At 39.6% G+C, this 20,656-nt stretch overlaps 2 protein-coding genes across 6 annotated transcripts in view; both read left to right on the top strand.

Moving 5' to 3' along the window:
- TMLHE (trimethyllysine hydroxylase, epsilon) overlaps positions 1-8,462 on the top strand; it is a 74,875-nt gene extending 66,413 nt beyond the window's left edge. For all 4 annotated transcript variants that reach the window (XM_047847439.1, XM_047847434.1, XM_047847436.1 and 1 more), the window contains 2 exons: positions 5,595-5,733; positions 6,131-8,462. In XM_047847439.1, the coding sequence (XP_047703395.1) occupies positions 5,595-5,733; positions 6,131-6,262 (271 nt within the window). In that variant the 3' untranslated portion in view covers positions 6,263-8,462. The remainder of the gene's footprint in view (positions 1-5,594; positions 5,734-6,130) is intronic.
- Positions 8,463-9,106: 644 nt separating this feature from the next.
- Positions 9,107-19,209, top strand: LOC125159283 (histone H2A-Bbd type 2/3-like). 2 transcript variants are annotated; one of them, XM_047847444.1, is made up of 3 exons: positions 9,107-10,489; positions 16,717-18,072; positions 18,487-19,209. In XM_047847444.1, exon 3 carries the CDS (start codon positions 18,751-18,753, stop codon positions 19,090-19,092), a length of 342 nt encoding a protein of 113 aa, XP_047703400.1. In that variant the 5' UTR covers positions 9,107-10,489; positions 16,717-18,072; positions 18,487-18,750; the 3' UTR covers positions 19,093-19,209. The 2 variants fall into 2 exon arrangements, with proteins under 2 accessions (XP_047703400.1, XP_047703401.1); XM_047847445.1 differs by lacking the exon at positions 9,107-10,489 and adding an exon at positions 10,942-10,952 and having other exon boundaries at positions 17,786-18,072.
- The last annotated feature ends 1,447 nt before the right edge of the window (positions 19,210-20,656 follow it).

The raw sequence follows: 20,656 nt of genomic DNA, 5'->3' as shown, positions 1-20,656 counted from the left end.
TACAAGCCTACCTTAAAGAGCAAGAAAAATCTCGAATATACAACCTAACTTTATGCCTAAAGCATCTAGAAAAGGAACACCAAATAAAGCCTAAAACCATCAGAAGAAGGTAAATAATAAAGACTGGAGCAGAAATAAATGATATGGAAACAAACAAACAAACAAACAAAAAACAGAACAGATCAACAAAACTAAAAGCTGGTTCTTCAAAAGAATTAATAAAATGGATAAACCCCTAACCAGATTTATCAAAAATAAAAGAGAACAGTTTCAAAAAATAAAATCATGGGGCGCCTGGGTGGCGCAGTCGGTTAAGCGTCCGACTTCAGCTCAGGTCGCGATCTCGCGGTCCGTGAGTTCGAGCCCCGCGTCAGGCTCTGGACTGATGGCTCAGAGCCTGGAGCCAGTTTCCGATTCTGTGTCTCCCTCTCTCTCTGCCCCTCCCCTGTTCATGCTCTGTCTCTCTCTGTCCCAAAAATAAATAAACGTTGAAAAAAAAAATTAAAAAAAATAAAATAAAATAAAATAAAATCATGAATGAAAGAGGAGAGATCACAATCAACACCACAGAAATACAAAGAGTTATAAGATAATATTATGAAAAATTATATGCCAACAAACTGGGCTATCTGGAAGAAATGGACAAATTCCTAGAAACATACAAACTACTGAAATTAAAACAGGAAGAAATAGATAATTTGAACAGACCCATAACCAGCAAAGAAACTGAATCAGTAATCAAAAATCTCCCAAAAAGCCACCCTGGAAAACAGTATGGAGGTTCCTCAAAAAATTAAAAATAGATCTACCTTATGACCCAGCAATAGCACTGCTAGGAATTTACCCAAGGGATACAGGAGTGCTGATGCATAGGGGCACTTGTACCCCAATGTTTATAGCAGCACTTTCAACAACAGCCAAATTTTGGAAAGAACCTAAATGTCCATCAACTGACAAATGTATAAAGAAGTTGTGGTTTATATATACAATGGAATACTACTTGGCAATGAGAAACAATGAAATCTGGCCATTTGCAGCAAGGTGGATGGAACTGGAGGGTATTATGCTAAGTGAAATAAGTCAGGCAGAGAAAGACAGATACCATATGTTTTCACTCATATGTGGATCCTGAGAAACTTAGCAGAAGATGATGGGGGAGGGGAAGGGGGAAAAAGTTATAGAGAGGGAAGGAGGCACACCATAAGAGACTCTTAAATACTGAGAACTGAGGGTTGATGGGGTGGGGGAGAGGGGAAAGTGGGTGATGGGCATTGAGGGGGGCGCCTGTTGGGATGAGCACTGGGTGTTGTAACCAATTTGACAATAAATTTTACATATATATATTATATTATATTATATTATATATAATTATATATTTTTATGATTATATAAATTTTATTTTAAAATTTTTATAAAATTATAATTTTATATTATATATAATTTTATATATTTTTATAATTTTTATAAAATTATATAAATGTTATTTTAAAAATTTATAATTATATATATATATAAATCTCCCAAAAAACAAAAGTCCAGGGCCAGATAGCTTCACAGGTGAATTCTATCAAATATTTAACCAAGAGTTAAGGGGGCCTGGGTGACTCATTCAGTTAAGCTTCCAACTTTGGCTCAGATCATGATCTTGCAGTTTGTGGGTTCGTGTCCCACGTTGGGCTCTGTGCTGACAGCTCAGAGCCTGGAGCCTGCTTTGGATTCTGTGTCTCCCTCTCTCTCTGCCTCTCCCTGCTTGCTCTCTCTCTCTCTCTCTCTCTCAAAAATAAAATAAACATTAAATTTTTTTTTAAAAAATAAAGAATTAATACTTATTCTTTTCAACCTGGTCCAAAAAAAAAATGGATGGAAAACTTCCAAACTCATTCTACAAGGCCAACATTACCTTGATTCCAAAGCCAAAGACCCCACTAAAAAGGAGAATTATAGGCCAATATCCTTGATGAACATGGATGCAAAAATTCTCAACAAGATACTAGCAAATTGAATCCAACAGTATATTAAAAGACTTCTTCACCACGACCAAGTGGGATTTATTCCTGGGCTGCAGGAGTGGTTAAATATTTGTAAAGCAATCAATGTGATATACCACATTAATGAAAGAAAGGGTAAGAACCATATGATCCTCTCAATAGATACAGAAAAATCCTTTGACAAAATACAGCATCCATTATTGATAAAAACCCTCAACAAAGTAGGTTGAGAAGGAACATAACTCAACATCATAAAGGCCATATATGAAATACTCACAGATAGTATCATCCTCAATGGGGAAGAACTAATTAAACTTTTCCTCTACGGTCATGAAGAAGACAGCGATATCCACTCTTACCATTACTATTTAATATAGTACTGGAAGTCTTAGCCTCAGCAATCAGACAACAATCTTTCATGCTTTATTGGTTTTCTTTCATGATACACTTGTATTCCTTTCTCTTTATTCTTTGCATATTTATTACTGGTTTTTGATTTGTGGTTATGATTTTGTTGTACATAACATTTTCTGCATATTGAAGTCTATATTAAGTTGATGGCCATCTATGTTTGAACCAATTCTTTACCCCTCTTTTCCCCATGTTTTGGATATATGGTGTCATATTTTACATTCTTTTATGAATCCCTTGACTGATTTTTAGAGAAATACTTATTTTTAATGCTTTTGTTTTTTACTTTCGTACTCTCACTTTTTTGGTCTTTCCTTTCTGTTCAAAAAGCCCCTTTTAATGTTTCTTGTAGGGCTGATTTAGTGGTCATGAACCCCTTTTGTTTTTGTCTATCTGGGAAACTTTCTCTCTCCTATTCTGAATGACAGCCTTGCTGGATAGAGTATTCTTGGCTGCAGATTTCTTCCTTTTCACACTTTGAATATATCGTTCCACTCCCTCTTTCCTGCAAAGTTTCTCCTGAAAAATCAGCTGACAGTCTTATGGAGTTTCTTTTGTATTTAACTGTCTTTTTTCTCTTGCTGCTTTAAAATTTCTTTATCTCTCTTTTTTTTGCCATTTTAATTACTATGTATCTTGGTGTGGACTTCCTTGAGTTGATTTGGAGGGGGAAGGGGTCTCTGTGCCTCTGAATGAATTCTACTTTTCTGCCTTTGAGTTTGCTGATATTTTCTTCCACTTTATCTAGTCTGCTCTATTAACTTTGTAAATTCAGTTATTGTATTTTTCAGCGTGTATTTGTGTTTGTTACTTTTTAACATTTTCTATCTCTTTGTTAAAATTCTCACTTTGTCATGCATTGGTCCCCTGACCTTGGTGAGCATCTTTTGGCCATTTTTAAAAACCCTTTGTCAAATATACCATTTATCTCCATTTTATTAAGGTCTGTTTCTGGAGTTTTACCTTGTTCTTTTGTTAGAACATATTCTTCTGTTTCTTCATTTTTTTCACTCTGTGTTGGTTCCTGCATATTAGATAAAACAGCCACCTCTCCCACTCTTGACAGAGTGGTCTTGTGTAGGAGATGGATCTCATAAATCAGCTCAGCCTTAGCTCTTGGTTGTTTCTCAAACTTATATGATTGTCTTAGCCACTTTTTTTTGTTCTTAGTGCCTCCCAGTAGTTGATGGCGTGTCAAGACCTGTCAGTCTCCCAAAAGGGAGGATATCAGTCAGCACCTAGATGCAAACTAATTAGAAGCCAGACTCTTGGTTAGCAGCTTTTAAAGTATACAAGTAGATTTCTTTCTAGGCAAGACCAGGATCTGAGCATATCTGTATGCTCCCTTGCACTAAGCCTTGGGTAGACAGCCAATTAAGAAACTTTTAACTCTTCAGTCCTCAGAGAGAAGCTTGGAATTGAGTTCCCTCCTAATTACTGCACCAGGGGTGGGTTTATAGTAAGATTGTGTCTCAGCATCTTGCACCCATTTTGATGTGAGTTTTTTTTTTTCATTTGCCCAATGTTTAGGAGTCACTCAGCTAGTTTCTGGATTTCTTTCAGAGGAAGTTTCGCCATGTGTAGCTATAGATTTGGTATGTGCAGGGGGGGAGGTGAGTTTGGGAGTTTCCTATGTTGCCATCAAGGATCAGCACCACCAGCACTATTTGTAAAGTGCCAAACTGGAAACTACTCAAATATCGATCAACAGTAGAATGTATGAATAAATTATGGTATAGTCACAAAATAAAATTCTATACAGCATGAAGGATAAATGATCTACTTCTCTATAACACAACAATGATAAATCTCCCAAATATATTAAATGAAATAAGCCAGACACAGCAGAGTACATTCTGTAGTATTTTTTGTTATATAAAGTTTATAAACAAGAAAAATTAATCTTTGGTGACAGAAGTCATGATGGTAGTTATCCTTGAGTTAGGGGAGAGACAAGATGGGAAAGGGGGACAAGGGAGTGTTCTGGGATATGGGTAATGATCTGTTTATTGAGTTGGATGCTAGGGGAAGGAATGTGTTCACATCATGAAAATTCATCAGGCTTATGATTTATGTACTTTTATGTATATGTACTATACTTCAGTAAAAGGTTAATTTGACTTAAGTAAAAAAAAAAAAAAGAAAAAAATCCAATATTTTTAGCAAAGGCTTTTCAGTGGCTTCCCATAGTACTCAGAATAAAACCCAAAGTCCTTACCATGGCCTAAAAGCTTATACATGATCTGGCCTATGGCCATCTCCTCCACATTATTCCTTCCTATTATTCCCCTTGCTTACTTAGCTCCAGCCACATGGCCTTCTTGCTGTTCTGCAAACATAATAAAACTCCTTTCCATCCTAATGCTTTTTACTTGCTATTCCTCTTTCCTGGAACACTCTTCCCTCAGCATGTCACATTGTTGGTTTCTTATCATACAGGTACTAGCTTAAATGTCACTTCTTCAAAAAAGTCCTCACTTAACACTCCATCTGAAATAGACTTCCCAATCACTTTTTATTACATTACGGTATTTTTTCTTTATAGCATCTGTAACTATCTATGTATTTATTACTTGTTCTTCATTTGTCTTTCTTAATAGAATGCAAACTCCCCAAAGGCTGGGGTCACATCTGCTATGTTCATCATTGTGTCTTTAACACCTGACATCGCCTAGCACATAGGAGCTGCTCATATAAATGTTAGATTTACATGAATGAATTAATGAAGATCCCTGGGTAAACTGTCCACTAAGCTATAGCTTGGCTTTTCCCCCCAAAGGGAAACACTTAGAAGTTCTAAGTCGTTCTGTTAAAAATAAAGCCATGTTAGTATCACCTCTCTTGCCCACCTCAGCTTGATGAATAGAAAGCTCAGATATTTCCCCAGTGCTTCTGTAAAATTTGGCCAAGAGAATGTACTTTAGATAAAACATCATATCCTAAGAAGAGAAACCAGCTAGAACTTACTTCTATCTCCTACCCCCAGATTCTCCAAAGAAAAAATATATATATGGTCAATAGGCAGTGGAGCTCCTCTCTACAGTCCTATATTCCTAAGAAAACGTTGACTTATTCTCACCTTATCTAGGACAAGTAATGAATATAGAAAAGGCCTTATATAGAATTGTTCAATAAGCAAAAGGTGTCTTTAACATGTGTTTGAGGATATCTTTTCTTCTTGTGATTTCATCTTAGATACAACAACTATGACAGAGCTGTCATCAATACTGTGCCTTATGATGTTGTCCATCGTTGGTATACAGCACACCGGACTCTGACAGTAGAGTTGAGGAGACCTGAGAATGAGTTTTGGGTCAAACTAAAGCCTGGCAGGGTGGGTGCCAAACTCTAAAGATGTCAAATAATTTTGATTTAAAGATGTCAAATAATTTTGATTTAAAGATGTCAAATAACAATAAAATGAAGCCAGTGTAGATACTCAATAGATACTCAAGTATTCTTGAGTAAAAGAATACTCAAGAAACAAGTTTGTCAAGTGCAGGACCTATTACCTACTGTAACTTATCTTTGTAACTTCCACCCAGCCTGCTGCAGGGCCATGCACATCCTAAGTTCCAAATGTTTGTTTAATCTCAAAAAGAAAAATATGTCATCAAATGTAATCAGAGAACAACCTAAAGCTTTTTTTAAGTGATCTCTTCTGATTTAGAGTTCCTTTGGTCTGCCCTTGTTCTGATGGTGTTTTATTCTCTGTTTTTGCCCATTCACAGGTTCTATTTATAGACAACTGGCGTGTCCTACATGGCAGGGAATCCTTCACTGGCTATCGCCAACTCTGTGGCTGCTATTTAACAAGGGATGATGTATTAAACACTGCTCGTCTCTTGGGGCTTCAGGCTTAAAATTGACAGCATTAGGATTATGAACACACCCGACACCCTGCCTACCAGAATTTCATATCAGCAGAATAATATTGTGTCAATATCTACTTCAAATTGTCTCTTTATCTCATCACACAAAACAGAAGTTGCAACTAGATCAGTTAGAAAGGAAAGCATTTTAGGAATACCAAAGCCTTTATAAAGCAGGATAAAGCAAAATGTTTGGTCTTAGGACACGTTAACACTATTAAAAGTCATTGAGGACCCCAAAAAGTTCTTGGATGTGGATTATATCTATTGATACTAACTGTATTAGATATTAAGACTGAGAAATGTTTAAAATTCAAGAACACAAAATCACACATCCCTCTCAGTATCAGAGAGATGACATCATCACACATCAGGTAGCCTTCGGAAAAGCCTCTGTACATTTATGAGATAATGGGAGTTAAAAAGGCAAATATCACCTTAGTGTTATCATAAAAATAGTTTTTAAACTACAGGCCCACTAAAAGGGTCTCAAGGATCCTTACAGGTGTTTTCAGACCACTCTTTAAGAACCAGTGAGCTGGAGGATACCTTAGGACAGTCCTTTACATAGACCTGTGGATTAAAGAGTTTAACTGAAACCCTACATTTATACCTACAGTGTCCTATAACTACAGATACTACAGAAATTGCTTCATAACACAAGCTCTGTGATAAGGGAGTAACTAAATACAAACACGTGTTTGTATCTTACAAGAAGAGTTATCTCCATCCATGTCATCTCTTGAGGAGTTAAACTATGAAGTCACAATAGCTCCTGTGGAACAAAACCATCAGTTCAATAATTGTGTGAGGGATAATTACAGAAAGTTTTTAGAGACTTCTGAGGTTCCATATGATAATGCATATATACACACATACGCCACAAGAGAGTACAGAGGGTTAGTCTGTAAGACTGTTCAGTGAACTCATCATGATAGATAATGTGCTTCCAAAGAATTGGACATCACTATCCAAACTTGCATTTTTTCTTTTGACGGAATTTAGGATGCAATCTGTTTTCTCCATTTCTGCTGATCTTTTTTTTCTTCTCTTAAAATATTACACATTTTAATTGCTAAGATTTGACAGGGTTAAGTTTAATACCTTGTTTCTTTTATTTTTTTAATGGCTTCCTTTACATATGGGTAGAGAGACAGAGAGATGGGTATGAGGCTTATTTTCCCCTAGGTTTCATTGAAAGTGAAGCTGTACAATAACTTCATTAACCACTATAGAATGATGAAAGAGAATCCAGGCTACTATGTGCACAAGAGGAAAAAAAGCATTATTAGTGAGGATAGAAGTCACAAATCAAAACCAATATTCTGATAGAGAGTAGAGTCTAATCTAATATTCACAAAGAGTCCCTAGTTCACATTTAGTAATTTATGCATTATCTTATTGACTCATCCAGTGTCCTAAAGTATGTTCTCAAAATATTTCTCCATTTTATTTGTAGTATATAGGAATCTTTAAGGGTCTTCATGAAATTTGTCATCCTTAGGTCAAAAGATTGATAATTAAGTCTAGGTTTTAAAGAATATACCCGTTAGCAATCAGAGCAGAAGTAACACTTTAACATGCAGTCTATTCTCCCTACTGTTATATACTCCTGAAATATGTCACCATTAGTATTCATCAGGATATTTACCTTTTTTGAAGTCTTGCTTAACTTAGCCTTGAAAATTATATTTTAACTACAGTCAGCATTGATTTATAACAAGCAAATCACATATTCAGGGCTCTGGAGAGACAGGGATACAGATCAGTCTTTCTCGCTAAAGGATTTCCTTTACCTTCTGTCTCACCTAGGACCTTGATTCATTAATTATTTCACCCTCGCCTAAATTTTCAATCCATACTTTTCTACAATGTACTCTTTTCACAGGAAGAAAGAAGGAAGGTAATCATTTGAGTATTGCCCATGGTGCATTGAAAACTTTCTTTGTGAGATGTTTCTTTTTTACATCTCTTTCTTGTGTCCCTGAATATGTAAGCATGGAGTCTCTGTCTACCAAGCTCAGTGTAAAGTTACTTTTACCTTTTGCTAAGGTGGGATGGGATCTGTGGGTCAGGAGCACTGCGCCTATCATAGTGTTCCATAGCACCTAACATAATCACTACATAATACAAATTTGTTGGAATAAGAATAAATTAATAAATCATTTTCAAATAAATTCACCAGAAATTACCATGTTCTTAGTAAATATGTCCTTTTGTGTTTGGCAGTTAACCAGCACTTTTGTTTATCTTCATCTAGAGTAACAAACTATTAAGGAGGGTTCAGGACTGAGGGGTTTCCTGGGCTTCAGAACTCAGTGTTAAAACTGGGAAAGTACCACACAAACCAGGACTATTGTTCTCTCTACCCTCTTGCTGCTAGCTATGTCTTTTTCTTAGGTTCATCACTGGTTCCCATTTCTGTATGAGTGCTCTGTGCCCTCACAACCTGTGTAGTCCTTTATGAAAAGGAAAAAAGATGGATAAACTATGGTGTGTTATGGTGGTCCCCAAAATAGACCAGCAGCATCAGCATCATTTGAGCACTTGTTAGAAATGAAAATTCTCAGCCCCCACCCTGGACTTACTAAATAAAAAACTGTGGGGGTAGAATCCAGCAGTTTGCGTTTTGGAAAGCCCTCTGGGGCATTCTGGTGCCCATCAAAGTTTGAGAATCACTGAAGGGAAGAGCCTTGTTGTTGAGTTCTAGGCTCTATTTTAGCTATAGTTTGCTTTTCAGTTTTCTCTTCTTCACTTTATTTTTTTACTTTATTTATTTATTTTTAGAGAGGACAGGGGAGAGGGAGAAAGAGAGAATCCAAAGCAGGCTCCAACCCAGCACAGAGCCCAACACAGGGCTTGAGCCCACAAACCATGAGATCATGACATGAGCCAAAACCAAGAGCTGGATACTCAACTGACTGAGCCACCTGGACACCCCCTTTTCTTCACTTTAAAATGGAGGGAGGCCTTGGACTAGGCAACATCTAAAGGCTCTGTCACTCTGTAATTTTGTTTGACCTCTCATAGCTTAAGTTTTCTCATATGAGTAGAGTAAGGAAAATACCTACCTCACAGGGTTTTCTAACAAATTTTTAATTATTAAATAAGATGTTTACAGCATATAATGACCAATAATAATAGCTAACTCTTTCATAGTGCTTTCCGTGTGCCAGACACTGTTATAACTGCTTTTAATCCCCATAGCAACCTATTTTATAAATGAATAAATAGAGGCAATGAGAGATTAAGTGGTTTACCCAAGATCACATGGCTAAATAAGTGTCAGAGGTTGTTAGAACCTCGAAAATTGGCCACAGAAACTGCTTTTAATTCATGAAAGTGGGTGATGGGCATTGAGGAGGGCACCCGTTGGGATGAGCACTGGGTGTTGCATGGAAACCAATTTGACAATAAATTATATTTAATATAAAAAATAAATAAAAGTGAGTTTTAAAAAGCAAAAAAAATAATATTCCATATTCTAAAATAAATATTAATTACTTCCCCCTTGTGCATATTTACAGTCTAGCTGATCATTCATAGATAGTAATCATCATCTTCATTATTAAGTTCCTTCCAACAGAATCTTAAGAGAACCATAAGAATATCTAGATGTTTTACAAATAGTTTGTAAACATCCAACCCCCCCCCACTTTTTAAAAAGAAGTGTTTTTCACATTCTCTAATTTTACTTCTTCCAAAGGTAGAAGGTTGATGATAGAAGTAAATCAATCCATTCAGCACTTTTTCCTTCTTTCTACACTGTGCAAAATATGTCAGTTGTTAGGTCAAAACCATTTTACAGGAAATATTCCCATCACTGCCCCAGGGAACTCTAGGGCATATTGAAGATCTACTCACAGGGCCAGCTGGTGGCTTAGTTGTAAAGTTGGGCCATGTCTGTGCCCTCACCTCCTTAAGCCTACAGCTCACCACAGCCAAAGACCCTGGCAGATATGGTAGTAGTTTATTTTTTGGTTCTCTTTCATTGTTGTTGTCAGATTTACATTCAGGGGTTGGTGGGTTTGTGGGTAGTTCTATCCTACTCCTTGGCTTTAAGCAGTGAGTCTGGCTTTTGTCCTCCATCTTGCTCAGAGCACTTCTGGACCAGAATATAAAGTATTAGCTTGATTAGTGGAATCCAAGCTTCCTTCCTGGAAGGCATCTTTAACAATTGTGAAAATCATCTTAAGCCATGTTGGTGGCTTAAGTTAGGTAAGCCATGTTAGTTTCATAGTGGTGTTCTAACCTACTTTTTTATAGGTAGATAAACATAGCAATTTATCCTATGCACAAGTGAAGATCACAAGGGTCAATGCTATGGTGAACCTGTGAAGTCAGTGAAGGTTTTTCTCTGCTAGCCCCACCTTTCTCCTTGGTTGATCCTTTGTCCCATTGATGATGGCCACTCCATCCAATTCAGATATTCAGTATCTTCTCAGCTTCTGCTTTCTAGATCCCTTTCTGATGCCTTGACTGAGGCAGAGTAGTGTCATAGGAAGAGCATGGACTTGAACCAAACTGGGTTTGAATTCTATCTTTGCCTCTGACTAACCTGGTAAATTTGGGGAAGCCACTTTCCTTCCTTGAGCCTCTGTTTCTTCATCTGCAAAGTGGGGCTAAAAATGTCATCTACTTAATAAAGCTGTGATGAATGAAATGAGGTCATGTGTATAAAGTGAGTACCATAGTGAGCAGTACACAATAAATAGTACTTAGTAATTGTTTATCATCATCACCAATATCATTTGAGGAAAAAACAGAACTGAAAAATGCAATAAATGAGATTCAAAACAGACTTGATGCAATGAACACAAGATGGAAGAAGCAGAGGAATTAAGAAGTGATATAAGAGATAAAATAATGGAACATGATGAATCTGAACAAAAGAGAGAATTATGGAACATGAGAATAGATTTAGGAAACTCAGAGACTCAACCAAGCATAATAACATTCATATTATAGGAGTCCCAGAAGAATAATAGAGAGAAAATGGAGCAGAACATTTATTTGAGGAAATAATAGCTGAAACCCTCCCTAATCTGGGGAAAGAAATAGACATCCAGATCCGGGAGGCACAGAGAATTCCTATCAAAATCAACAAAAGCAGACCAACATCAAGACATATTGTAATTAAATTTGCAAAATATAGAAATAAAGAAAAATCCTAAAGGCAGCAAGACAAAATAATTCCTTAACTTACAAGGAAAAACCCATAAGACTAGCTGGAGATTTCACAATGAAACTCAGCAAGCCAGGAAGGACTTAACATGATACATTCAACGTGCTGAATGGGAAAAATCCACAGCCAAGAAACTCTATCAAGTAAGGCTATCTTACAGAATAGGAGAGATTAACACTTTCCCAGACAAACAAAAACTAAAAGAGATCATGAACACTCAACCAGCCCTGCAAAAAGGAGATTCTCTGAATGCAAAGGAGAAACCAAAAGTGACAAAGACAAGGAAAGATCAGAGAAAATCTCCAGAAACAATGGCAAAACATGTAATAAAATGGCACTAAGTACATATCTATCAAAATTACTCTGAATGTAAATGCCCCAATCAATAGACATAGGGTGTCAGAATGGATTAAAAAAAATAAGACCCATCCAAATGCTGCCTACAAGAGATAAATTTTAGACCTAAAGACATCTGCAGATTGAAATTAGGGGATGGAGAAACATATATCATACAAATGGACATCAAAAGAAAGCCAGAGTAGCAATACTTAGATAAATTACACTTTAAACCAAGACTGTAACAGAGATGAAGGGGGCACTATATCACAATAAAGGGGACAATCCAACAAGAAGACCTAATAATTGTAAATATTTATACACCCAATTTGGAAGGTCCCAAACATATAAAACAATCAATAACAAACATAAATAAACTCATTGATAATAATACAATAATAGTAGGAGACTTTAACACCCCACTTACATCAATGGACAGATCATCTAAGCAGAAAATCAACAAGAAAACAATGACTTTGAATGATACACTGGACAAGATGGACTTAACATATATTCAGAACACTCCATCCTAAAACAGCAGAATACACATTCTTTTCATGTGCACATGGGACACTTGCCAAAATACATCACACACTAGGTCACAAATCAGACCTCAAAAACTACGAAAAGATTGAGATAATACCATGCATATTTTTCTGACCAAAATGCTGTGAAACTTGAATTCAACCACAAGAAAATAAAATGGAAAGACCACAAATACATGGAGGTTAAATAATATAGTACTAAAGAATGAATGGGTCAACCAGGATATCAAATAAATTTAAAAAATACATGGAAACGAATGAAAAAACATAACAATCCAAAACCTTAAGGATGCAGCAAAAGCAGTCCCAAGATGGGAAGTGTATAACAATATTGGCCTACCTTAAAAAGCAAGAAAAATTTCAAATAAACAATGTAACCTTATACCTAAAGGAGCTAGAAAAAGAACAACAAATGAAGCCTAAAGCCAGCAGAAGGGAAATAATAAAGATTAGAGAAGAAATAAAGGATATAGAAAATAAAAAAGCACTAGAACAGATCAATGAGGCCAGGAGCTGGTTCCTTGAAAAAAAATAATGAAATTGGTAACCCCCTAGCCATACTTATTGAAAAGGAAAGTGAAAGGACCCAAAATAAATAAAATCACAAATGAGAGAGAAGAAATAACAACCAACACCACAGAAATACAATTATAAGAATATATCATGAAAATCTATGCCAACAACTTGGAGAACCTGGAAAAAATGGATTAATTCCTGGAAACATATAAACAACCAAAACTGAAACAAGAAGAATTAGAAAACTTGAACAGACTGGTAACCAGAAAAGAAATTCAATCAGTAATAAATCTCCCAAAAAACAAAAGTCCAGGGCCAGATAGCTTCACAGGTGAATTCTACCAAATATTTAAAGAAGAGTTAATACCTATTCTTCTCAAACCATTCTAGAGAATAGAAATGGAAGGGAAACTTCCAAATTAATTCTAGGAGGCCAGAATTACCCTGATACCCAAACCAAAGACTCCACTAAAAAAGAAAACTACAGGCCCATTTCCCAGATGAACATAGATGCAAAAATCCTACTAGCAAACCAAATCCAAGAATACATTTTAAAAGATCATTCACCACAATCAACTGGGATTTGCTTAGGAGGCAAGGTTGGTCCAGTATTTGCAAATCAATCAATGTGGTACATCACATCAATAACAGAAAGGATAAAAACCATATGATCGTTCCAGTGAATGTAGAAAAGGCATTTGACAAAGTACAACATCCATTCGTGATAGAAACTGTCAAGAAAGTAGGTCTGGAGGGAACGTACCTCAAAATAATAAAGTCCAAATATGAAAAACCCACAGGTAATATCATCCTCAATGGAGAAAACCTGAGAGCTTTTTCTCTATGTTCAGGGACAAGACAGGAATGTTGGCTCCTCCACTGTTATTTAATATAGTTCTAGAAGTCCTAGCCACAACAATCAAAGAACAGAAAGAAATAAAAGGCATCCAAAATGCAAGGAGGAAGTCAAACTTTTACTCTTTGCAGATGCCATGGTACTCTACATAGAAAACCCAAAAGATTCCACCAAAAAAGTTGCTAGAACTGCTGATACATGAATTTGGTAAAGTCAAAGGATATAAAATCAGCATGCAGAAATCTGTTGCAGTTCATAATGAACTCTCTCTCTTTCTGAGAAAGAGAACTCAAGGAACCAATCCCATTCACAAATTAACCAAAAACCATAAGATACCTAGGAATAAACCTAACCAAAGGGGTGAAAGATCTGTACTCTGAAAATTATAGAAAGTTTATGAAAGGAATTGAAGAAGACACAGAGAAATGCAAAACATCCATGCTCATTTATTGGAAGAAAAAATATTGGTAAAATGTCAATACTACCCAAAGCAATCTACACATTCAGTGAAATCCCTATCAAAATACTAAAAGTACTTTTCACAGAGCTAGAACAAACAATCCTAAAACATGTATGGAACCACAAAAGACCCCGAATAATCAATGCAACCTTTTAAAAGAAAAGAAAAGCTGGAGGCACCATAATTCCTGACTTCAAGTAATATTACAAAACTGTAGTAATCAAGACAATGTGGTACTGTGACAAAAATAGACACATAGATCAATAGAAGACATTAGAAACCCCAGAAGTCAATCCACCACTCTATAGTCAATTAATCTTTGACAAAGCAAGAAAGAATATCCAAGGGGAAAAAGACAATCTCTTCAACAGTGTTGGGTAAACTGGACAGCAACATGCAAAAGAATGAAACTGGAACACTTTCTTACACCATACACAAAAATAAATTCAAATGGTTTAACAACCTAAATATGAGACAGGAAACCATCAAAATCTGAGAGGAGAACACTGGCAATAACTACTTTTATTGGCCATAGTAACTTCTTTTTTTTTTAAGTTTATTCATTTATTTTAAAAGATGGAGAGAACATGATGAGAGGAGGGACAGAGAGAAAGGGAGAGAGAGAGAGACTCCTAAGCAGGCCCCATGCTGCCAGCATGGAACCCACCGTGGGGCTCAAACTCACGAACCACAAGATCATGACCTGAGCCAAAACCAAAGACCGAACGCTTAACTGACTGAGCCACCCAGGTGCCCCTGGCCATAGCAACTTCTTACTAGATATGTTTCCTGAGGCAAGGGAAACAAAAGCAAAAATAAACTACTGGGACATCATCAAAATAAAATCTTCTGCACAGTGAAGGACACCATCAACAAAACTAAAAGCAAGTGTTCAGAATAGGAGAAGATACTTGCAAACGACATACCTGATATAGGGTTAGTATCCAAAATCTATAAAGAAGTTATAAATCTCAATACCCAAAAAGCAAATCATTCAATTAAAAAATTGGCAGAAAACATGAATAGATGTTTTTCCAAAGAAGACATACAGATGGCTACATGAAAAAAGGATCAACATTACTCATTATCAGGGAAATACAAATCAAACTACAATGAGAGATCAACTCACACCTCTCAGAAAGGCTAAAATAAAGTAACATCAGGTGTTGGAGAGGATGCAGAGAAAGGGAAACCCTCTTGCACTGTTGATGGGGGTAACAGAGAGGCCACTCTAGAAAACATTGTGGAGGATCCTCAAAAAATAAAAGTAGAACTACCCTACATCCCACAATTGCACTACTACGTATTTACCCAAAGAATACAAAAATACTGATTTCAAGGGATACATGCACCCTGATATTTATAGCAGCATTCTTTGCAATAGCCAAGTTATGGAAAGAGCCCAAATGTCCATCAACTGGTGAATGGATTATGAAGATGGGGTTTGCACATAAATAGAATGGAACATTACTGAGCCATAAAAAAAGAATGAAATCTTGCCATTTGCAATGACATGGAAGGAGCTAGAGAATAATATCCTAAGCAAAATTAGTCAGAGAAAGATAAATACCATATGATTTCGCTTTTATGTGGAATTTAAGAAAAAAAATAGGGGCACCTGGGTGGCTCAGTCAGTTGAGCATCCGACTTCGGCTCCGGTCATGGTCTCGTGGCCCATAAGTTCGAGCCCTGCATCGGGCTCTGTGCTGACAGCTCAGAGCCTGGAGCCTGTTTTGTATTCTGTGTCTCCCTCTCTCTCTGACCTACCCCAATTCATGCTCAATCTCTCTCTGTCTCAAAAATAAATAAACGTTTAAAAAAAAAAAGAAAAAATAAACAAGCATAGAATGGGAAAAGAGAGGGAAACCAAGAAACAAATTCTTAACTAAGGAGAATACACTGATGGTTACCAGAGGGAAGATGGGTGGGGGGATGGGTTAAATAGGTGATGGGGATTAAGGAGTGCACAAGTGATGAACACCAGATGTTTTATGGAAGTGTTGAATCTCTATATTGCACACCTGAAACTAATTATACACCATATGTTAACTGACATTTAAATAAAAACTTACCAAAAAGCGAAAGGAATCCCTTTTACAATATCATCGAAAATAATAAAATACTGGGGAATAAATTTAACAATAGATGTGCAAGATTATATTTGCTAAAAGGAAAACATTGCTGAAAGAAATTAAAGAGGGCCTAAATCAATGAAAAGCCATTCTGTTTTAGTGATATGAATACTTAATATTGTTAAGATGGCCATAATCTCGAAGGCAATATATAGATTCAATACAGTCTCTATCAAAATTTCAATGATCGGGGAGCCTGGGTGGTTTAGTTGGTTAGGTGGCAAACCTCAGCTCAGGTCAGGATCTCGCAGTTTGTGGGTTTGAGCCCTGCATCAGGCTCTGTGCTGACAGTTCAGACCCTGGACCCTGCTTCAGAGTCTGTGTCTCCCTCTCTTTCGGCTGCTACCCCACTTGAACTCTGTCTATCACTCTCAAAAGTAAATAAACATTTAAAACGTTTTAAAAACCTTTTCAGTGATCTTTTGCAGACGTGAAAGCCAATCCTAAATTTATATGGAAATGCAAGGGACAGAGACAGCCAAAACAATCTGGAAAGAAGAACAAAGCTGTGCGATCCACACGTGCCACTTTCAAAACTTACTTCAAAACTACAGCAATCGTAAACTGTGGTACTGGCACAGGGGTAGACATGTAGGTCAATGTTTTTGAATTTACAGTGAGAAATAAACCCATAGATTTATGAATAGTTGATATTCAACAAGGGGGCCCAGACCATTCAATGGAGGAATGAGCAATCTCTTCAACAAACGGTGCTGGGAAAACTGAATGTTGACAGAAAAAAGAATGAACGTGGGCTCCAGTTTCACACCACGTATGAAAATGAATTCCAAAACGGATCACAAACCCAAACGTAAGCGATGAAACTATGAAACTCTTGGAATAAAACATAGATATAAATCCCCCTGGCTTTAACTACACAACAGTTCCTTACATATGGCAGCAAAAGCGCGGCCACAAAAGAAGGGGCGTGGTGGAAAGAGGATAAGTTGTACACCATCCAAACCAAAAACTTTTGTGCATGAAAGGACTCTGTCTAGAAGGTGAAAGGACAAAACGCACAGGATGGGAGAAGCATTTGCAAATCACACATGGGATAAGGGTGTATTTTCCAGAATGCATAAAGAACACCTACAAGTCAACAATGAAAGCACGAACGAACAACCCAGTTAAAAAACGGGAAAGGACTTGAACAGACGTTCCTCCAAAGTGGATGTGCAAATGGCCAAGAGGCACATGAAAAGACGCTCAACATCATGCGCCAACAGGGCGATGAAAATCACAACCGCCATGAGGCACCACTTGGCAGCCAGTAGGCTGGCTCTTCTAGGCACAAGAAAGCAAAACAAAGGCAAAAAGACGAGTTGGGGCGAGGGTGCGCAAGGACTGGGACTCACACACTGCTGCTGGGAATGCAAAGCTGCTGTGGGAATCCGCTGGGCGGCTCCTCAGTAAGTTACCGGCAGAATTAGCACCCGAGCCCTCAATCGCAGTCCCAGTGCAATTTTCCTACCCTAGGGAATCAGAAACAGGTGCTCAAACAGAACCCTGTGCAGGAAATGTTCGGCGCAGCGCTGTTCACATCTGCCGCAAGGTGGGAATGGCGGAGCTGCCTGTCAACCCATGAACTGGGATAGGCCGCCACACACGGTGTGTCCCTGCGGTGGAATATTACTCAGCCGTGAAAAGGCTTGAAGCGCTGGCTCACGCTCCCACACGGACGAACGAACCCTAGTGACAACGCTGCGCTACGGGAAAGCAACCAGGCACAGAAAGCCGCCTATTCGCCCAGCGATCCCGCGTGCAGAAAGAAGTAAGTGTCCGGGACAGGCGAACCCCTATGGGCAGCAAGCCGACTAGCGGTTGCCTGGGGGCTCCCGAGGACGGGGGTGGGGGGGAGGGGGGTGCGGTGAGGACTGGCTGCCTGACACGTACAGGGGTTCCTTTGAGGGGTGCTGCCACGGTTTGGAACTAGACGGTCGTGGTGGTCGCCCGACCCCTCTAGTGTATACTCGGGGCCGCTGGCTCCTACACGGGTGTTGGGTGTGCACAATGCGCCCGCCCAGCCAAAAGCCAGCGTTCCTTCAAACAGGGGTTCCAGGGAGCAGGCTCCCGCCCAGCACTGTTTCTCTGCAGCGGGGGCCCATGGGAAAGCAGTGACTTCACCGGATGTACGTGTCCCAAAACGCGCACCCGACCAATGATGGGGTCGGTCTGTGATCTCTAGGATATAGAGTAGCGGCTTTGGAACCCTGCCGGTCGGAAACTTCGGGCCAACTGGCTTTTTACACCGCTTCCCGCCACATCGCACCATATCCAGCCCTATCCGACCGCATCCAGCCACACCCGACCGCATCCAGCCACATCCGACCGCATCCAGCCCTATCCGACCGCATCCAGCCGCACCCGACCGCATCCAGCCGCACCCGACCGCTTCCCGCAGCGCACGCCAGACCGAGGCCCGTCCGAGAAAGCGCAGCCGAGGCCCAGCATGCCTGTGAGGAGGAGCCGTCGAGGGTCGTCCAGTGGCCAGAGCCGGGTCCGCTCCCGCACTGCCCGAGCCGAGTTGACGTTCTCCGTGAGCCATGTGGAGCGCCTCCTGCGGGAGGGCCGCTACTCGCAGCGCCTGGGCGCGTCCGCCCCGATCTTCCTAGCGGCCGTCATCCAGTCCCTGACGGCCAAGGTCCTGGAGCTGGCCGGCATCGAGGCCCGGAACAGCGGCAGGAGGCTCATCACCCCGGATGTCGTGGACATGGTGGTCCACAACCACCCGCTGCTCAGCGCCTTCTTCCAGTCCACCATCATCTCCCAGGCGGTCCCGGGCTGGAACTAGCTGTCCCACGCGACGTGGGGTCCGGCAGGCGCCAGGCCTACTCCTGGCCGGGGTGGGCCCCGGCCGGCCTGGTGCCTCAGGCAGTCACTGAAAGCCAATAAAGTGTTTGGAGAAACCCGTGTGAGTGCTTCTGTCGCTGGTGTGTGGGGCGTGGTCGTGGGACGTCCCTCGTCGGGGGTGGGGGGGAGTGGGGGCGTGGGGCGGGGTCGTGGTCGGGGAAGACCCAGCAGAGCAGCTTGTCTCGGGGATCATGCAGGCGGTGGCCCTGGGCGGGAGAGGCTGGCTCGGGTGGAGGCTTTGACGCGAGGGGTGACGAGTGACCGGGGCGGGGGGACCTGGCGAGCGAGCACCCTGCCAGGTTGGAATTGGGGTCACGCGGGACGGCGAGCTGGGTTTCGGGCCGGTTCGGTTACAGATTCTGGGAGACGCCTTCGGCCACGCGGGTAAACAGGCCGTCACCCAGCCACAGGGGGCACCTGGCCAGGCCCAGCCCCAGGATCCATGATTTGCATACAAGACTGGCACCAGGCAAGGCCTCACTCCTTGGCTTTCTTATGTATCAACTTTGCCCCTGGAAAAGTTCTTGCCCCAGAACCGTTAATTTGCATAAGTATCTTGCACTAGACCATAGGGTCTCAAAGCCAGAATAATGGCTAAGTGTGAGTCCTACATTTTTTAGTGTTATTTCTTTATGCTTTATGTAGTTTGAATTTGATCAGTAAGACATTTTATGCCTGCTGCTTTCCTGCTATGATACTGGTGTTTCACTGAAACTTAAATTTCTTCATTTTTATAATGATAGCATAATACTTGCCCTCCATTTTAGAACTGTGATTAGAAGAGTTAAAGGAAATTAAATGTATAAAATTTTATATGCATACCTATGTATATATATAATAAAATTAAATGTGTAAAATTTTATATGCATATATATATATAATTATGCTAAAGTAAGAATTTACTAAATCTTAGGGATGATACTAGAGTATGCAATCCATGATGCTGTTATTTCTTTTCTGTTTTTTATTTTATGTTTTACATTATACAAAAAATCAACCTCTTTTGGAGCCCAGTTCTATGAATTCAACATTTGTATACATATGTGTATCCACCACCACAGTCAGGCTATGGAACAGCTTCATCGACACAGAATAGTTTCTGATTTGGTACTACTGTCCCTTTTTAGTTGTGATTTTTGTTAAATTAACACTTTTAAGGAGAGCCCCGGGGTGCCTGGGTGGCTCAGTTGGTTGAGCGTGGGAGTTTGATTTTGGCTAAGGTCATTATCTCAGGGTACATGAGATTGAGCCCCACATGGGTCTCTGAGCTCCCAGTGCGAGTGTCTTTCTCTCTCCCTCTCTCGGCTTCTTTCTGCTCCTGCCCCGCCTTCTCCCCACCCCCCCCCCCCCCCGTCAAAATAAATACACTTAAAAAATTTAAGGAGAACCCAGGGTAAGTGTGTGCGATGGTTAGCCAAGTTTCAACAGAGACTGAAAGGGAAAATGAAACAGAGAGGTGTATTACTCGTAGCTCCTGAAGAGGTACACAGCATGCCTGGCGGGCC

Source organism: Prionailurus viverrinus, unplaced genomic scaffold, assembly GCF_022837055.1.
Source record: "Prionailurus viverrinus isolate Anna unplaced genomic scaffold, UM_Priviv_1.0 scaffold_49, whole genome shotgun sequence".
NCBI lineage: Eukaryota > Metazoa > Chordata > Mammalia > Carnivora > Felidae > Prionailurus > Prionailurus viverrinus.
Note: the sequence above shows the minus strand (reverse complement) of the source record. Positions and strands in the feature narration are given on the sequence as shown.